Source organism: Chaetodon trifascialis, chromosome 16 (genome assembly GCF_039877785.1).
Source record: "Chaetodon trifascialis isolate fChaTrf1 chromosome 16, fChaTrf1.hap1, whole genome shotgun sequence".
Classification (NCBI taxonomy): Eukaryota; Metazoa; Chordata; class Actinopteri; order Chaetodontiformes; family Chaetodontidae; genus Chaetodon; species Chaetodon trifascialis.
The window spans coordinates 5,788,697-5,802,767 of NC_092071.1; the positions used below are offsets into that span (position 1 = coordinate 5,788,697).

At 41.2% G+C, this 14,071-nt stretch overlaps 4 protein-coding genes across 4 annotated transcripts; all 4 read left to right on the plus strand.

Annotated features, from left to right (window-relative positions):
• Positions 1–2,958: 2,958 nt before the first annotated feature.
• On the plus strand, positions 2,959–3,918 carry LOC139344988 (odorant receptor 131-2-like). The gene has a single exon (XM_070983433.1). It carries the CDS (start codon positions 2,959–2,961, stop codon positions 3,916–3,918), a length of 960 nt encoding a protein of 319 aa, XP_070839534.1.
• Positions 3,919–6,045: 2,127 nt separating this feature from the next.
• LOC139344989 (odorant receptor 131-2-like) lies at positions 6,046–7,005 on the plus strand. The gene has a single exon (XM_070983434.1). It carries the CDS (start codon positions 6,046–6,048, stop codon positions 7,003–7,005), a length of 960 nt encoding a protein of 319 aa, XP_070839535.1.
• Positions 7,006–8,422: 1,417 nt separating this feature from the next.
• LOC139344991 (odorant receptor 131-2-like) lies at positions 8,423–9,382 on the plus strand. The gene has a single exon (XM_070983436.1). It carries the CDS (start codon positions 8,423–8,425, stop codon positions 9,380–9,382), a length of 960 nt encoding a protein of 319 aa, XP_070839537.1.
• Positions 9,383–10,796: 1,414 nt separating this feature from the next.
• Positions 10,797–11,759, plus strand: LOC139344992 (odorant receptor 131-2-like). The gene has a single exon (XM_070983437.1). It carries the CDS (start codon positions 10,797–10,799, stop codon positions 11,757–11,759), a length of 963 nt encoding a protein of 320 aa, XP_070839538.1.
• The last annotated feature ends 2,312 nt before the right edge of the window (positions 11,760–14,071 follow it).

Consider the following 14,071-nt stretch of genomic DNA (forward strand, 5'->3'; position numbering starts at 1 on the left):
GCAGAGGGGCTGCCAGCTTGGCGAAGCCCTCCACAAAACAGCAGTAATAATAGGCAAAACCAAGAAGGGAACACAGCTCCAAGGCAGTAATGAGAATTGGCTAATTGGCTATCACTTCAATTTTACCTGGATCTGTGGCGACACTGTTGCCAGAAGTAGTGTACCTGCTTCTGGAAGAAAGAGCATTTGCTGAGCTTAGCCTTCATGTTCGAGGCACCCCAGCACCACCTTCAGTCTATTGACGTGTTGTTCCACAGTTGAGGAAAAAAACACAATTTCATCCAGATACAAAAGCAACAACTGGCACTGCCGGTCTCCAAAGATACACTACATCAACCTCTGGAAAGTGCTGGGGGCATTACAGAGCCCAAAAGGCATTGTGTTCCACTCAAACAAGCCAAACAGGGTGCAGAAGGCAGTCTGTGACTGATCTGCCACAGTGACAAGCACCTGGTTGTAACCACTGGCCAGGTCCAGGGTGGAGAATCAGCAGGCGCCATGCAAAGCATCCAAAGACTCCTCTATACATGGCAGAGGGATGGCATCTCTTCGAATCTTGCTGTTAAGCTGCCTGTAGTCAACACACATGCGTATACTCCCATCTCTTTTTCTCACCAACACAATAGGGGATACATAAGGGCTGCTACTTTCCCGAATTACTGGTGATGAAAACAGTTGGCTGATGTGCTCCTTCACAACCTCATATTCTGAGGTTGAAATATGTCTATAGTGTTGCCTAACTGGAATAACATTGACCAGGGGGATGTCATGGGAAATGAGGTTGGTACAGCCCAGATCTCCCTCGTGAGCTGAAAAGATAGGGGGGTGTGCTGCCTAAGCAAAGACCTCGCCTGACACTGCTCCTCAGCAGACAAGGAGGACAGATCCAGATTCTCCACCTGCTGCTGCACACTAGGAGAAGCTGTCTGGGAGGACATGCTGGCCGCACCCAAGGGCACCTCAGTGACACCTGAAGGAAGACTGACGACGTTTTCAAGGTCCAGTGTGCCGGAGCCGGAGTCCTGCTGAGAACACGTGGTGGCCACAACTTTCAAGACACCTCCAGGGATCCGCCAGGTCTCCTTACCCCTGACCTTCACCCTCCCTGGATTGTCCCGAGGGGCTTGAGCGCTAGCCCGATGACACTTTTGCAGCGCCAAGAAGACTTGCCTAGGAGCCTCAGAGACACAGGGCTGAGAGAACCAGGCTGCACCATGCTGCCCTCTTGGTAACATTTGCAGATCACATTCATCCATAAAATACCAGGCACTTGAGCAGGCACACCACCAGGGGGATCCCTACAACCAAAACACCACAGTGGGGCATCAGTTTGCCACAGTTGCACGTCAAGCTCCAAATAGCCAACGTAAGGAATAGCCAGACCATTAGCAGCTCTAAGCTCTAACCAATAACATGACCAGAGATGGTCCTGGCCCCAGGGCTCAAGATGCTGGCGGAGAAAAGCTCTCAGACACTGTAGACACCATGGGACCAGTATCTACCAAACAAGGAATCTTCACACCACTCATGTCCACATCTAAATGGGGACAAGAAGAAATCAGCTTAGAAGCATCCATGCTGCTTGGAACAGCTTCTGAGCCAGTAGCGGCCCCACCCAAACTGTGGCTCTGCAGTTCAGCGGGCTCTAGTTTTCCGACACTGAAGCGGAATGAAGCTGCCAGCACTGTGGCTGTCAACAAAAATTCTTAATTCAAATATTTAATCCAATTGTAAAAATATATAGATATATATAGCACAGCAAGAAGGACGCAGGTTCGATTCCCGGGTCGGGCCTTTCTGTGTGAAGTTTGCATGTTCTTCCCGTGCATGCGTGGGTTCTCTCCGGGCACTCCGGCTTCCTCCCACAGACCAAAAACATGCGCATTACATGCGAGTGTGAATGGTTGTGTGTACCGGTCCAGGGTGTACCCTGCCTCTCGCCCGTTGACAGGCGAGATAGGCTCCGGCCCCCCGTGACCCCGAAAGGGATAAGCGGCATAGAAAATGGATGGATATATGAAGAAATTCAATTGGGGAAATCAATATGTGATTGTGGGAATAAAAAAAACAGCAGCCAGCGAGGTGGCTGCACTGAAGACAGAGAGGAGTCACAAAACCGGAGGTTCTGTTCAAGGGTGGTAATAATGGAAAGTGGACAATCTTTGGTGGAGAGACACATTACAAGATCAGGCCTGGCTGTGCTAGGAGTCACTAAACCAGAGTTTCTGTTGTGCATTAATTGTTATTTTTGGTTTGTTTTTTTAAGGTGAAAATCTGTCAAAATGCAACATGTTTAAATCTCTCTGGTAATAATGTCCAGTGAAAAAAATCCCAGGTTCGACATGGAAGTATTCAGGCTCTACGTGCTGTTTCCCCACCCTGCTTCTTTCGTGTCAGTATTCTTTCTTCCTCTACTGATTCTGTGAATGAAGAGTTTATTTCAGCCAAACCAGAGTTAGTGTTGATTGTTGAAACAGTGAAAAGAATAGCCAAGAAGGTTTTGGTGAGTCTTATTTTTATTTTTTGAATGAAGTGTGTTTTACAACTGCTCTTGAACAAAAAGGCCTATCTCTGCAGGGATCCTTTCCATAATGTCGTCAGACACTTGAATAGAATATCACATGAAGTGGGTGTGAGGACTGAGTCCTTAAAAGTCCTGTGAGGACCATGAAACCCTGCAGACCAGTTCTGCTCACATGGACTCAAACACAGCATCTAACCTGGTAACTGCTGGCACAAGGAAAATGTATGTGGAGCATTTGTTTTGCATGTGATCTTGATAGACATCTCTGCAAAGACAGTGGAGTTTTATTATTCCAAGGGTGGACTATACGAGATTATTTGTGCTTCTCTCTTATAATCAGATAATTAGATAACTGCAGTTTGCTATATACCTGGATAAAATTTTCAGATGTGCTGTGTTGATTTCGAGGGGGTCCCATAAAGGCCTCTCTAATAATGTCAAATGCAACTTCATCGCAGACAAACATCACTGATGGACAGCAGTACCGTGGGCTGGTGGAACTTTTATTGTTTTCTGCTCCAATTACATTGTCATGCTGTGTGTTCCTTTTCATTAATGCCACCATGTTTTTCACCTTGAGGAGTAAACTGGTGTTTCATGAGACCTCTCGTTACATTCTTCTGTATAACCTCCTTTTTGCAGACACTGCACAGATGGCACTGAGTCAGGTACTGTACATACTGTCTGCTTGTAGAGTAATGCTGACATATCCTGTATGTGCTGTTCTCACCATGCTCTGCGTCCTCGCAAAAGATGTTTCCCCTCTCACACTGGTGCTGATGTCTCTGGAGAGATATGTGGCTGTTTGCTACCCACTGAGACACACTGCCATCATCACCATCAGAAACACAGAGGTGGCTATCGTTGTGGTTTGGGCTGTCAGTTCATTAAATGTCCTCATTCAAGTTCTTTTACTGTTAGAGTTCCTATTTGAGAATCTGCAGATGAAAGAATTGTGTTCCATAGAAAACATGCTGCTTGGCCCAGTTTCCAACAATTATGACAAAGTCTACACTTTTTGTCTGTTTGTATCAGCTGGTGTGGTCGTTACTTCTTCATATATTGGTGTGATGGAAGCAGCCAGGTCAGCCTCCACAGACAAAGCTTCAGCCCGTAAGGCTCATAACACACTGCTGCTGCATCTGGTGCAGCTGGGCCTCAGTCTGTCTTCAACAATATACAGTCCTCTCATTTTCACTCTCACCAAACTTGTTGACAGAAAAACAATTTTGCGCATCCACAGCATTCTCTATGTGTGTGTAATCCTTCTTCCCAGATGTCTGAGCACTCTCATCTATGGCATTAGAGACCAGAACATCAGACCCATCCTCATTGGCCATCTATGCTGTCGATATAAACTGTCAGTCGTCTTAACCGCTAAGGTCTCAGTCTAGGCTCCACTGAATCATTGAGCATTACTCTCATTTAAGAAATGTATATTGATTTGAAACAAAGCTCAGTTTCTTGTTCAAAATTTAAACACAGAACATGAATTAAAGCATTTAATTTTGTAAAAAATTCGGCTTCTCTGGCCACACTTGCTGATGATATTGATGGTTTAAATTGAAAGTGTCTACATCAATTATTACTGTATAGTAAAATAAACATGCTTGAGTTTGCAAGACTACTTTATATTCTTTCTCAATTATTTATACTCTGCAAATAATGCATTTGAGTTGAGTGTTGTTTTCATTGTTGTCATTTTCTAATATGCAAGAAGGGCTGTTAATCTATGTATACATTTTTAATGCGTTTAAGGAATTAATTCTACTCCAGGAATCCCAACACTGTTGGAAAGAAACAGAAGCAGTAAGAGTGAGGGATAGTTTGATATACAACATGTTCAGATTATAGTCTGATGACCTGCAGATGAACAGTTTTACATCTTTAGAAGAGAACTGATGAACTTCTGTGAAACTTGTTGCTCACCTGACCGTCAGCTCATAAAATAGGCCCTGTCTGGACTCAAGAGTGGTAATAATGGAAAGTTAAGTGATAAGTGGACAGTCTTTGGTGGAGAGACACATTGCAAGATCAGGCCTGGCTGTGCTAGGAGTCACAAAACCAGAGTTCTGTTGTGCATTAATTGTTATTTTTGGTTTGTTTTTTAAGGTGAAAATCTGTCAAAATGTAACATGTTTAAATCTCTCCGGTAATAATGTCCAGTGAAAAAATCCCAAGTTCGACATGAAACTGTTCAGGCTCTACGTGCTGTTTCCCACCCTGCTTCTCTCATGTCGGCACTCTCTCTTCCTCTACTTATTCTGTCGTGGATAACACGTCAGGTGTCTTTAGACAGATAGCAAACACAGAAGACTCCGTAGACTTGATTCCAGTTCAAGGGTTCACTGAAAACTTGCTTGTCTGTTTGTATTTTGCAAAACTGCAACACAGTAAACATACAGTATGTTACAATTATATCAAATTAAATATATGCAGCAACACTGGTTAGGCTTACACTTTCCTTTTTTCCTTTACCAGGTTATGCATTGGCCAAGTGCCCACACAATATCAACTTATTAAACACATCTCTTTCTTTACAGGATGTTCTGACAGGCAGATGACAAATAAACACATTAAACAATCATAGTTTACACACGAACACCGCACACAACGCGGATGAGGCTGAACAATAAGATGAATTTGTTATGCTAATAGCGATGCTAGTTAGCATTAGCATTGTACCGTCAGCATTGTTCACTAACCATAAAACACATAAAATGAAACGTTCTTAAATTAAACATGCTCTCAACAACCTTAAACATAACTTAATTTGGTTACAAACAGCTGTACTCACTGACGGATCTACTCCAGGGTTAGACAGCAACTGCGGTGCAGCACAGCCTGCATGTATCGTTTCATATCTCCTCACAGACTTTTTTTCTTTTTCTTTTCCCTTTGGCGTAATGCCCTGACATGCCACTAGGGGCAGCGGGACAATACACAAACACTGACAAGAGTCAGAACACTACTGATTCTGTGAATTAAGAGTTTATTTCAGCCAAACCAGAGTAAGTGTTGATTGTTGAAACAGTGAAAAGATGAGCCAAGAAGGTTTTGGTGAGTCTTATTTTTTTGTTTTTGTCACATTTGAATGAAGTGTGTTTTACAATTACTCTTGAAAAAAAAAAGGCCTATCTCTGCAGGGATCCTTTCCACAATGTCGTCAGACACTTAGAATAGAATATCACGTGAAGTGGGTGTGAGGACTAAGTCCCTAAAAGGCCTGTGAGGACCATGAAACCCTGCAGACCAGTTCTGCTCACATGCACTCAAAAGCAGCATCTAACCTGGGGACTGCTGGCACAGGGAAAATGTATGTAGAGCATTTGTTTTGCATGTGATCTTGATAGACAGCTCAGCAAAGACAATGGAGTTTTACTATTCCAAGGGTGGACTATACAAGATTATTTGTGCTTCTCTGTTATGATTAGATAACTGCAGTTTGCTATATACCTGGATAAAATCTTTCAGATGTGCCGTGTTGATTTCGAGGGGGTCCCATAAAGGCCTCTCTTATAATGCCAAATGTAACTTCATCTCAGACAAACATCACTGATGGACAGCAGTTCCATGGGCTGGTGGAACTTTTATTGTTTTCTGCTCCAATTACATTGTCATGCTGTGTGTTCCTCTTTATTAATGCCACCATGTTTTTCACCTTGAGGGGTAAACTGTTGTTTCGTGAGACCTCTCGTTACATTCTTCTGTATAACCTCCTTTTTGCAGACACTGCACAGATGGCACTGAGTCAGGTACTGTACATACTGGCTGCTTGTAGAGTAATGCTGACATATCCTGTATGTGCTGTTCTCACCCTGCTCTGTACTGTCACAAATGATGTTTCCCCTCTCACACTGGTGCTGATGTCTCTGGAGAGATATGTGGCTGTTTGCTACCCACTGAGACACACTACCATCATCACCATCAGAAACACAGACGTGGCTATCATTGTGGTTTGGGCTGTCAGTTCATTAAATGTCCTCATTCAAGTTCTTTTACTGTTAGATTTCCTATTTGAGAACCTGCAGATGAAAGAATTGTGTTCCATAGAAAACATGCTGCTTGGCCCAGTTTCCAACAATTATGACAAAGTCTACACTTGTTGTCTGTTTGTATCAGCTGGTGTGGTCGTTACTTCTTCATATATTGGTGTGATGGTAGCAGCCAGGTCAGCCTCCACAGACAAAGCTTCAGCCCGTAAGGCTCATAACACACTGCTGCTGCATCTGGTGCAGCTGGGCCTCAGTCTGTCTTCAACAATATACAGTCCTCTCATTTTCACTCTCACCAAACTTGTTGACAGAAAAACAATTTTGCGCATCCACAGCATTCTCTATGTGTGTGTAATCCTTCTTCCCAGATGTCTGAGCACTCTCATCTATGGCATTAGAGACCAGAACATCAGACCCATCCTCATTGGCCATCTATGCTGTCGATATAAACTGTCAGTCGTCTTAACCGCTAAGGTTTCAGTCTAGGCTCCACTGAATCATTGAGCATTACTCTCATTTAAGAAATGTATATTGATTTGAAACAAAGCTCAGTTTCTTGTTCAAAATTTAAACACAGAACATGAATTAAAGCCTTTAATTTTGTAAAAATTTCGGCTTCTCTGGCCACACTTGCTGATGATATTGATGGTTTAAATTGAAAGTGTCTACATCAATTATTACTGTATAGTAAAATAAACATGCTTGAGTTTGCAAGACACCTTTATATTCTTTCTCAATTATTTATACTCTGCAAATAATGCATTTGAGTTGAGTGTTGTTTTCATTGTTGTCATTTTCTAATATGCAAGAAGGGCTGTTAATCTATGTATACATTTTTAATGCATTTAAGGAATTAATTCTACTCCAGGAATCCCAACACTGTTGGAAAGAAACAGAAGCAGTAAGAGTGAGGGATAGTTTGATAAACAACATGTTCAGATTATAGTCTGATGACCTGCAGATGAACAGTTTTACATCTTTAGAAGAGAACTGATGAACTTCTGTGAAACTTGTTGCTCACCTGACTGTCGGCTCATAAAATAGGCCCTGTCTGGACTCAAGAGTGGTAATAATGGAAAGTTAAGTGATAAGTGGACAGTCTTTGGTGGAGAGACACATTGCAAGATCAGGCCTGGCTGTGCTAGGAGTCACTAAACCAGACTTTCTGTTGTGCATTAATTGTTATTTTTGGTTTGTTTTTTAAGGTGAAAATCTGTCAAAATGTAACATGTTTAAATCTCTCTGGTAATAATGTCCAGTGAAAAAAATCCAAAGTTCGACATGAAACTGTTCAGGCTCTACGTGCTGTTTCCCACCCTGCTTCTCTCATGTCGGCACTCTCTCTTCCTCTACCAATTCTGTGAATGAAGAGTTTATTTCAGCCAAACCAGAGTTAGTGTTGATTGTTGAAACAGTGAAAAGATGAGCCAAGAAGATTTTGGTGAGTCTTATTTTTTTGTTTTTGTCACATTTGAATGAAGTGTGTTTTACAATTACTCTTGAAGAAAAAAAAAAAAAGGCCTATGTCTGGAGGGACCCTTTCCATAATGTCGTCAGACACTTAGAATATCACATGAACTGGGTGTGAGGACTGAGTCCTTAAAAGGCCTGTGAGGACCATGAAACCCTGCAGACCAGTTCTGCTCACATGGACTCAAAAGCAGCATCTAACCTGGTAACTGCTGGCACAGGGAAAATGTATGTGGAGCATTTGTTTTGCATGTGATCTTGATAGACATCTCTGCAAAGACAATGGAGTTTTACTATTCCAAGGGTGGACTATACAAGATTATTTGTGCTTCTCTGTTATAATTAGATAACTGCAGTTTGCTATATACCTGGATAAAATCTTTCAGATGTGCCGTGTTGATTTCGAGGGGGTCCCATAAATGCCTCTCTAATAATGTCAAATGCAACTTCATCTCAGACAAACATCACTGATGGACAGCAGTACCGGGGGCTGGTGGAACTTTTATTGTTTTCTGCTCCAATTACATTGTCATGCTGTGTGTTCCTCTTTATTAATGCCACCATGTTTTTCACCTTGAGGAGTAAACTGTTGTTTCGTGAGACCTCTCGTTACATTCTTCTGTATAACCTCCTTTTTGCAGACACTGCACAGATGGCACTGAGTCAGGTACTGTACATACTGGCTGCTTGTAGAGTAATGCTGACATATCCTGTATGTGCTGTTCTCACCCTGCTCTGTACTGTCACAAATGATGTTTCTCCTCTCACACTGGTGCTGATGTCTCTGGAGAGATATGTGGCTGTGTGCTACCCACTGAGACACACTACCATCATCACCATCAGAAACACAGAGGTGGCTATCGTTGTGGTTTGGGCCGTCAGTTCATTAAATGTCCTCATTCAAGTTCTTTTACTGTTGGATTTCCTATTTGAGAACCTGCAGATGAAAGAATTTTGTTCCATAGAAAACATGCTGCTTGGCCCAGTTTCCAACAATTATGACAAAGTCTACACTTGTTGTCTGTTTGTATCAGCTGGTGTGGCCGTTATTTCTTCATATATTGGTGTGATGGAAGCAGCCAGGTCAGCCTCCACAGACAAAGCTTCAGCCCGTAAGGCTCATAACACACTGCTGCTGCATCTGGTGCAGCTGGGCCTCAGTCTGTCTTCGACAATATACAGTCCTCTGGCTTTCGCTATCACAAAACTTCTTGACACAATAACAATTTTGCGCATCCACAGTATTCTTTATGTGTGTGTAATCCTTCTTCCCAGATGTCTGAGCACTCTCATCTATGGCATTAGAGACCAGAACATCAGACCCATCCTCATTGGCCATCTATGCTGTCGATATAAACTGTCAGTCGTCTTAACCGCTAAGGTCTCAGTCTAGGCTCCACTGAATCATCAAGTATTACTGTCATTTAAGAAATGTATATTGATTTGAAACAAAGCTCAGTTTCTTGTTCAAAATTTAAACACAGAACATGAATTAAAGCATTTAATTTTGTAAAAATTTCGGCTTCTCTGGCCACACTTGCTGATGATATTGATGGTTTAAATTGAAAGTGTCTACATCAATTATTACTGTATAGTAAAATAAACATGCTTGAGTTTGCAAGACTACTTTATATTCTTTCTCAATTATTTATACTCTGCAAATAATGCATTTGAGTTGAGTGTTGTTTTCATTGTTGTCATTTTCTAATATGCAAGAAGGGCTGTTAATCTATGTATACATTTTTAATGCGTTTAAGGAATTAATTCTACTCCAGGAATCCCAACACTGTTGGAAAGAAACAGAAGCAGTAAGAGTGAGGGATAGTTTGATAAACAACATGTTCAGATTATAGTCTGATGACCTGCAGATGAACAGTTTTACATCTTTAGAAGAGAACTGATGAACTTCTGTGAAACTTGTTGCTCACCTGACCGTCAGCTCATAAAACAGGCCCTGTCTGGACTCAAGAGTGGTAATAATGGAAAGTTAAGTGATAAGTGGACAGTCTTTGGTGGAGAGACACATTGCAAGATCAGGCCTGGCTGTGCTAGGAGTCACTAAACCAGAGTTCTGTTGTGCATTAATTGTTATTTTTGGTTTGTTTTTTGAGGTGAAAATCTGTCAAAATGTAACATGTTTAAATCTCTCTGGTAATAATGTCCAGTGAAAAAATCCCAAGTTCGACATGAAAGTATTCAGACTCTACGTGCTGTTTCCCACCCTGCTTCTCTCGTGTCAGCACTCTCTCTTCCTCTACCAATTCTGTGAATGAAGAGTTTATTTCAACCAAACCAGAATTAGTGTTGATTGTTGAAACAGTGAAAAGATGAGCCAAGAAGGTTTTGGTGAGTTTTAGTTTTTTGTTTTTGTCACATTTGAATGAAGTGTGTTTTACAATTACTCTTGAAAAAAAAAAAGGCCTATGTCTGGAGGGACCCTTTCCACAATGTCGTCAGGTGCTTAGAATAGAATATCACATGAAGTGGGTGTGAGGACTGAGTCCTTAAAAGGCCTGTGAGGACCATGAAACCGTGCAGACCAGTTCTGCTCACATGACTCAAACACAGCATCTAACCTGGTAACTGCTGGCACAAGGAAAATGTATGTGGAGCATTTGTTTTGCATGTGATCTTGATAGACATCTCTGCAAAGACAGTGGAGTTTTATTATTCCAAGGGTGGACTATACGAGATTATTTGTGCTTCTCTGTTATGATTAGATAACTGCAGTTTGCTATATACCTGGATAAAATCTTTCAGATGTGCCGTGTTGATTTCGAGGGGGTCCCATAAAGGCCTCTCTAATAATGTCAAATGTAACTTCATCTCAGACAAACATCACTGATGGACAGCAGTTCCGGGGGCTGGTGGAACTTTTATTGTTTTCTGCTCCAATTACATTGTCATGCTGTGTGTTCCTCTTCATTAATTGCACCATGTTTTTCACCTTGAGGAGTAAACTGTTGTTTCGTGAGACCTCTCGTTACATTCTTCTGTATAACCTCCTTTTTGCAGACACTGCACAGATGGCACTGAGTCAGGTACTGTACATACTGTCTGCTTGTAGAGTAATGCTGACATATCCTGTATGTGCTGTTCTCACCATGCTCTGCGTCCTCGCAAAAGATGTTTCCCCTCTCACATTGGTGCTGATGTCTCTGGAGAGATATGTGGCTGTGTGCTACCCACTGAGACACACTGCCATCATCACCATCAGAAACACAGAGGTGGCTATCGTTGTGGTTTGGGCCGTCAGTTCATTAAATGTCCTCATTCAAGTTCTTTTACTGTTAGAGTTCCTTGAACTTGAGAACCTGCAGATGAAAGAATTGTGTTCGATAGAAAACATGCTGCTTGGCCCAGTTTATAAAGATTATGACCAAGTCTACACTTTTTGTCTGTTTGTATCAGCTGGTGTGGCCGTCACTTCTTCATATATTGGTGTGATGGTAGCAGCCAGGTCAGCCTCCACAGACAAAGCTTCAGCCCGTAAGGCTCGTAACACACTGCTGCTGCATCTGGTGCAGCTGGGCCTCAGTCTGTCTTCAACTATATACAGTCCTCTCGTTTTCAGTCTCACCAAACTTGTTGACAGAAAAACCATTTTGCGCATCCAGAGTATTCTTTATGTGTGTGTAATCCTTCTTCCCAGATGTCTGAGCACTCTCATCTATGGCATTAGAGACCAGAACATTAGACCCATCCTCATTGGCCATCTATGCTGTCGATATAAACTGTCAGTCGTCTTAACTGCTAAGGTCTCAGTCTAGGCTCCACTGAATCACCAAGCATTACTGTCATTTAAGAAATGTATATTGATTTGAAACAAAGCTCAGTTTCTTGTTGAAATCGCTCTAAATCAAAAAATTTCTCTATTAGTTATTATAATATAGTAGAATAAATGTGGTGTCATCTTGCAAGAGTACTTTTTTTTTTCATTTTACAAAAAGGCTTTCAATCTATGTATACATTTTAATGTATTTGAACACTTAACTCTGAGATTTTTTGCAAACTAATCTTTTGTTTTTCTTCAGTTCATAAGGTTATTTATATTGTCTGTTAGCCTGTCAAAATGTATTCTGATTCCCTCATTCTATCCTGCGTTGTTATAGCCTGGACGGCATGTTTAGAATCTCTGAATAGATAATGACTTGAAAATTGTTAATGTGTACATGTCTCAACAGAATATTGATAAAAGCTTGTGAAAAAAATTATATTTAAGGTTGAAAAGCCAACTCTGCTGAAGCACAATCAATCATGATGTGCCTGTTTGGGACCTATGTTGTCCCTTCCTCTTTCACACACACATGCCATAATAACATGATGTAATATGATTATCATTTGTGACAGTCGAACTTGGCTTAACATTGTCTGTTACTCACTTGTTACTATGATATCCTGTTGATTTATCAAAGGTGTTTGGTATCTGTCAGCAACTGAGGAGGCCATGCTTTCAAACAGAGCAAGAGCAGACTCGAGATTATGTAAGGGATAATGCCCGACGAGTCCATAATCAGAAATGAATGAACGACGTGGAGGCGTGAACCTCGAAGGGCATTATCCCGCTTATACCATGGTCACTTACGAAAGAAATAAATATTAAATCAATTATTAATACGTTAATGTTGTTTTTTTTTTTTTTTACCGTTAAAATTGTGTTTTTCACAAGAAGCAGCTGAGTGGACTATTTAATATCTGTCGTTGTGACGTGTTGCCATGGTAACCGGCTCTTGCCACAGAACCTGCAGCTCGGTCGGCCGCAGCTGTTACATTAGGCCTAATCAGTGGAGGGAAGTGAGATGATTGCTTAACGTTATGTTACGTGATACAAAGTATCATTTCAGAGGGCAAGTGCAGCTCTTACCGCTTGTGTGTGTCCAGAGGATGATGCGAAATATTGTTTCTGTCTGTGATAGATAAATAAATAAACTGTGAAACAACGTATGTTAACGTATGTTCTGAGCTTCTGTTGCCACGGTTACCAAGTAGCGTTTGAGCCAGCGCAATAATTTAGAACAATCAGGCTATTTGACCGGAACTTTTTTATAGGTGTCCTACCACACTTTTTAACGGACATATAATATACTGTTATATCACCTGTTACCACTTAACATAAACATGTTCATTTCCAGCTCAAATGAACAGCAAATACACAATAAACTACAATAAATCTTTGTATGCCAACATTTGAGAAACATTTGCGAAAATGAAACCATTTAATGTGGTTCCGCCCGAGGTCAAGTTTGGCTTCAGACTTAGACTACTGCAGGGCCTTGATCATGGCTATCTGAGGGCAGAATTGATGCTTGAATAGTCTCCCTTCTTCTGTGATAATCTTCTGTGATAATCTTTGGAATAATCATTGTGCTTAATTATGTTTCTTGTAAAGCACTATGGCTCTAATCTGTTTCATTTGTAAAGCACCCTAATAAGTTTAATCTTGACCTTGACCTCATAGACCCATCCTCAAGTACTGCTCATCAAGACTCTCACAGAAAATAATTGAAATTTCAAATATCTAATCCATAAAAGATAGAAAGAAATGATCAGCAGCTCTAATTGGCTAGTTTTCTGGGTAATTTTTAAGCAAAATGATCAAAAACTCTTTCCTGGAGCAAACTGTTTCAATATGTTGTGGTGGATCTTGTGTCAAATGAAAATGTCAGATCACTGATGGGGTCTGAAGTTTCAAACATCTCTGCTGCTTCAGAGAGTGTTTCATTCAGTTTTACTGCTCTAATTTTTGTGCAAATGAGAGACATATTGGTGGGATGCACGTGATGTACACTCAAGAAGAAATCCAAAGAATACCAAAGTTATACAAAAAATGTTTTACAGACATCATTCTGTAATTGCAATCACACAACATTTTTTTATATTTTGGTGTGTTATAGAAAGCTTCAGGGAACTGCTGTCCACCATTAGCTCTGTTACACATGGCAATGCTGTCATTTCTGAATTTTCTGTTGCATACTCCACAATAATATGTGCATTTACTGCAGCAGCTGAACGTTTTGCCCTGCTTTTGGCCTCCGTCTTGAAGAGCTGCAATATGTTTTGCAAACCACCAGATGTCACTGTG

Excerpts from the sequence above, each read along its gene's own strand:
- LOC139344988 (XM_070983433.1), top strand. The coding sequence starts at position 2,959 with ATGTCAAATGCAACTTCATCGCAGACAAACATCACTGATGGACAGCAG.
- LOC139344989 (XM_070983434.1), top strand. The coding sequence starts at position 6,046 with ATGCCAAATGTAACTTCATCTCAGACAAACATCACTGATGGACAGCAG.
- LOC139344991 (XM_070983436.1), top strand. The coding sequence starts at position 8,423 with ATGTCAAATGCAACTTCATCTCAGACAAACATCACTGATGGACAGCAG.
- LOC139344992 (XM_070983437.1), top strand. The coding sequence starts at position 10,797 with ATGTCAAATGTAACTTCATCTCAGACAAACATCACTGATGGACAGCAG.